Source organism: Arachis ipaensis, chromosome B08 (assembly GCF_000816755.2).
Source record: "Arachis ipaensis cultivar K30076 chromosome B08, Araip1.1, whole genome shotgun sequence".
Taxonomy (NCBI): Eukaryota; Viridiplantae; Streptophyta; class Magnoliopsida; order Fabales; family Fabaceae; genus Arachis; species Arachis ipaensis.
In genome coordinates, this window is record NC_029792.2 from 125,627,841 (window position 1) to 125,633,210 (window position 5,370).

At 37.0% G+C, this 5,370-nt stretch overlaps 1 protein-coding gene across 1 annotated transcript; it reads left to right on the forward strand.

Moving 5' to 3' along the window:
* LOC107613684 (oligopeptide transporter 4-like) lies at positions 1,496–5,145 on the forward strand. The gene is made up of 3 exons (XM_016315789.2): positions 1,496–2,170; positions 3,551–4,334; positions 4,414–5,145. The coding sequence occupies exons 1-3, from the start codon at positions 1,554–1,556 to the stop codon at positions 5,026–5,028; spliced, it is 2,016 nt and encodes a 671-aa protein (XP_016171275.2). The 5' UTR covers positions 1,496–1,553; the 3' UTR covers positions 5,029–5,145.

The following is a 5,370-nucleotide window of genomic DNA, read 5'->3' on the forward strand; positions in this document are numbered from 1 at the left end:
CAGGAGCGGTCTGTGGTCTGATCCTGTGTCTTCTAAGTGAGTAACATTGGCCAAGGATACTCCTCTCTTAGTTTAGGAGATAGGAGTCCTCGGTCTAGTCTTTCTCGAATAGCACTATCTTGACAACTTCGATTCCACCAGGTAAACTTATCACCATTAAAACTCATATCTATCAATTGTCCTCTGTTGATAAAGTCTTGAAAAGATTGGATTGATTGAGCTGATTTCTTCCTTCCTCCCTGTTTTTCTTGATTAGACAAAATTGCATTGAAATCACCAATTATTAAGTGCCATTCTCCCCTATTCTCCATAAGATTTAGCAGCACCTCATATTGGTTATTGTGAATGTGATCAGAGCTGTGTAAATGTACTGTAAAGACTTCCCAAATCAGCTGTCTTTCTTGATCCTCTATGGAAAAAAGGATGAAAAACTCCTCAGCTTTTACCACTTCCACCTTTACACCCTCTTTCCATGCAAGCGCTAGTCCACTAGCCGTTCCATTAGGATTCACAGTGAAGATTTCCTGATAACCACAATTTCTCAACTGCCTTTCAACATAAGAGGGTTGTTGTTTAGTTTCACACAAAAACAACACCTTTGGAGAATGGAAATTCTTAATCCCTTTGATGTTGTGAATTGTCAGGGGTTTCTCCAAACTCCGACAATTCCACATGAGCATCTTCATGGCCCTTGGAGTGCCGCTTTTGGGATGGCACCCTGTAACCCTTCAGAAACCTCAATTGCATAACCAGTTCCTTCATGGTCTGTCTCATTTTCTCTTTGCTCAGAGCTCATTTTTATTCCAATGATTGGTTCAATAGAATCCCTCACCTCTGTCCTTCTTGCTAACTGTTTGATTTTCTGTTTCTTCTTGCACCTTTCTAAACTTTTGTCATTGGTTCCCAGTTGAAAGCCTCCTATTCCTCCTATATTCAACTGATATGAAATTATTCACTTTTATTTTACTAATTATATACTGGCCAAAATAAAGTTACTGTCCTAGACTTTATAAAAAAAACCGTCGAATTCTTCATGTTTTTTAAAAAATAGTCCGTATAATTTGTTTCTGATCATTTTTTATGTCACGCGAATAATTTTTTAAACCTAGACATAATAACTCCTCAAATTCATCACTTATGAATGCTTTTAATACCTCACTCTCATATGAGTTATTGATCCACCCAAGTATATGGTCTTGAATTTATTTTGAGAATGGTCGAATTCTTAGCTGGTATCCACTCCCTTAATCTAATGATCTAGATTTATTTTCATATCTTTTATTTTTTATACTATTTAAAAAAGTTAACTTCCTTTTATTAATTGGTTTTAGAAATAGTTTAATCCAAACATGTTTGTCAAATAAATTTTTAATTATAATTTTAAAATTCAAATTTTGAATTAATTAAATATCATCCTACTTAGTAGAACATTACTGGCATCTCTCATCTTTCGGGATTGTTCCAATAAATATATGTAACTGACTGAGTATACATCTTATCTCTAGTATACACTCCTTCAACGCAGTTCAAATCAGAAGGAGTGAACGCACATTATGGCAGCGGAGACCATGAAGAACGTCAACGCAGACCCAGAGATGGCGAAATCAGACGAGGAACTGAAACAAGATGAAGAAGAAGTATCTCCAATTGAGGAAGTGAGACTCACTGTATCCAACATGGACGACCCAACCCAGCCAGTTTGGACCTTCCGTATGTGGTTCCTGGGGCTTATCTCTTGCTGCCTCCTCTCCTTCCTGAACCAGTTCTTCGCCTACAGGGCGGAGCCTCTCGTCATTACGCAGATCACGGTGCAGGTGGCCACACTGCCGATAGGGCGATTCATGGCCAGAGTCCTCCCCACCACGAAGTTCGGGATAGGGTCAAAGAAATTCTCGTTGAATCCGGGACCTTTCAACATGAAGGAGCACGTGCTGATTACCATATTTGCGAACGCCGGCACCGCCTTCGGGTCGGGGTCGCCGTATGCGGTGGGGATCGTGAACATCATCAAGGCGTTCTACGGAAGGTCGATCTCGTTCTTGGTTGCATGGCTGCTGATCATCACTACTCAGGTGTTAGGATACGGGTGGGCAGGGTTGCTGAGGAAGTATGTGGTGGAGCCAGCTCATATGTGGTGGCCCGGCAACCTTGTCCAAGTCTCTCTTTTCCGGTACCTATCTCTTTCATTCACGATTTCTCTTAGCTAGCATTAATGGATTATACTTTCTTTCCAATCCACTCTGAAAACCCTAAACTTCTCTACTGTTCACTGGTAGTGGTACCTGTTAGCTGTTAGGGCCAGGGGTAGCTATTCGTAATTTTCATTAACACTGAAATTTGAATTTATTCAAATAATATAGCAATTTTTATTATCTCATAACTTTGACTGGTTTTTAATGAAAAAAAATTCATTTCAACTCATAATATTATAAAATATAAATTAATTAATTAAATTAATTGAAATAAAAATATCTGTTTCTATATTATAGAAAATAAATTCATCAAATATAATTATCTTTGATATTTATCACCAAAATGAATATGATTGAGTGATCAGTTAGATTTTTTTCACTAACTAACTTTATCTAATATTAACAAAAGAGGAATGTTAGGGACGGCAATTTTTGTGATTTGTAACTATTAAATAGCTATTAAGATGATTTTAATTGTGTGAGATTGGTGTAAAATTTCATTCAATAGCTCACTTTTCTTTGCTGATTACATGCTAGTCAAAATTTAACAAAGTTGCTGGCCCCTAGACTTTTCCTTAACAAAAATCATTTTTTTTACTTTCACTCACTCACTCACTTAAATCTTATTATTTAACTTAGTTAGATTTTGCTCATAAAAAATTTATGTGTATAGTATTTCTATATTATAAATTCTCTTTTATAGATAATAATAATAGTCACATATATATATAAACATATGCTATATTTGTTTCTTTCCTTCTTTAGTCACCAAAAAAAAAATATGCTATATTTGTTTGAAGAAAAAAAGATATTTTAGGCTGATATATTTGGATAATCATCTACTAATTCATAAAAGTACAGATTTTTTATATGAATTAGTGTGTACATCAAAAAGTACTCAAATTATTAGTATATCATTTCTTCTATTTTTTTTTCTTTGGGGAACAAGTAATTGAATTTATTTTATAGATAAATTTAATTTTTATACACTTAACATCATAAAAAGAATTTAATCATATATTATATTAAAATAATAAAAACTCAATTGATAATTGAGAATGGTTTGATTAAATTTTAAACATACTCTTAAGGAAAAGTATAGTTAAACAATGAAAATATTAAACAATATAAACAATAGATATATCGGATGTTCATTTTACTAGTGTACGGATGGTTATTTTAATATTAAAATTTAGAGAGTTAAATTAGAGGTGTAGTGTGTTTTGATTTGATTGGTGATTGTTAATATTGTTCAATAAAATCATTGTCCTCCTAGCATTCCCCTACTCTTAATTATGAATTTGTGTATAATGTGCTTACAGTGTATCAGATACTAACACATGATTAAACTAACACAGAGCTCTGCATGAGAAAGAAGATGGAGGCAGAACTTCAAGGGCAAAGTTCTTCTTCATTGCTCTACTCTGCAGCTTCTTATGGGCCGTGGTCCCTGGATACTTGTTCCAGACCCTCACAAGCATTTCATGGCTCTGCTGGGTGTTCTCCAAGTCAGTCACCGCTCAACAGATTGGCTCAGGCATGAACGGTTTGGGCTTGGGAGCCCTCACTCTGGATTGGTCCGCCGTTGCTTCCTTCTTGTTCAGCCCTCTCGTCTCACCATTCTTCGCCATTGTCAACGTCTTTGTGGGCTATGCATTAATCGTCTATGCCGTCATCCCTATTACTTATTGGGGCTTCAACGTCTATGGTGCAAATAAGTTCCCCATTTTCTCCTCCTCCTTGTTCACAGCACAGGGCCAAGAATACGATATACGCTCCATTGTAAATAACAAATTTGAATTGGATGTTGCAAAGTATCTCAAGACGGGTCCAATTCATCTTAGCGTCTTCTTTTCTCTTACTTACGGTTTTGGATTTGCCACTATTGCCGCCACCCTTACCCATGTTGTTTGCTTCTACGGAAAGGAGATTATGGAGCGGTATCGTGCTTCGAGCAACGGCAAAGAAGATATCCACACGAAACTGATGAAGAAATACAAAGACATACCATCTTGGTGGTTTTATGTGATGCTGTTTGTAACGCTTGTGGCTATAAGCATGTCTCAAGCAGTCTCCTTCCTTAGTGATTTCAAGCTTGGCCACTACATGAAAATCCCTCCGAGATCAATGTTCTTAGTTCAGGTATGTATGTCATTATTTCTTTTCTTTTTTGTTGTATTTTAATGCGCTTAATTCATTGACTTGTGAAAACTCTGTACAGTTCATTGGAACAGTTCTTGCTGGAACCATCAACATTGGTGTGGCATGGTGGTTGCTAACTTCTGTTGAGAACATATGTCACAAGGATCTACTTCCCAAAGACAGTCCCTGGACATGTCCCAGTGACAAGGTTTTCTTTGATGCATCAGTTATTTGGGGTCTAGTTGGACCTAAGAAGATATTCGGTTCCAAAGCAGAATACTTTGCAATGAATTGGTTCTTCCTTGGAGGTGCAATTGGCCCCATCATAGTTTGGTTATTGCACAAGGCATTCCCCAAGCAGTCATGGATTCCCTTGATCAACCTCCCAGTTCTCCTTGGGGCAACGGGGATGATGCCGCCGGCCACGCCAGTGAACTACAATGCATGGGTTTTGGTTGGAACGGTGTTCAACTTCTTTGTGTTCCGTTACAGGAAGAAGTGGTGGCAGAGGTACAACTATGTTCTATCAGCAGCGCTTGATGCCGGGGTTGCCTTTATGACTGTGCTGCTTTACTTTGCTCTCAACATGGAGAATAGGAAATTGGATTGGTGGGGAAATGGTGGGGAGCACTGTGACTTGGCAACATGTCCCACTGCTAAGGGCATAGTCGTTGATGGTTGCCCTGTCTTTTAATTTTCACCCTCTCTGTTAGTTTCCATTTCAAATTCAAGTTTCCATTAGGACCTGGTTTTTAGTTTGCATTTAAGTTTTGTATAGTTTCTATTGTGTTTCTCTCTGTCTTTCTAATGAAATTAAATTATGGATTGTTTAACTCTGATCTTGTTATATTGTGCGGCTCTAATATTATTGCGGACACAACTAAAAATGTATATATTAAATAAAGGAATCCATGTAAAAATTACATGGATGGTATTCAAGTAACTTTCACTCTACGTTCCACACCCCTGTTTGTTTTACACGCGCTTCTTATAATTTATATAACGAATCCTTATTTTGCGTTATCAACGTTTTTTA

Excerpts from the sequence above, each read along its gene's own strand:
- LOC107613684 (XM_016315789.2), top strand. The coding sequence starts at position 1,554 with ATGGCAGCGGAGACCATGAAGAACGTCAACGCAGACCCAGAGATGGCG. Across the intron at positions 2,171-3,550 it reads GTCCAAGTCTCTCTTTTCCG|AGCTCTGCATGAGAAAGAAG; the intron begins GTACCTATCTCT and ends AAACTAACACAG. Across the intron at positions 4,335-4,413 it reads GATCAATGTTCTTAGTTCAG|TTCATTGGAACAGTTCTTGC; the intron begins GTATGTATGTCA and ends AACTCTGTACAG.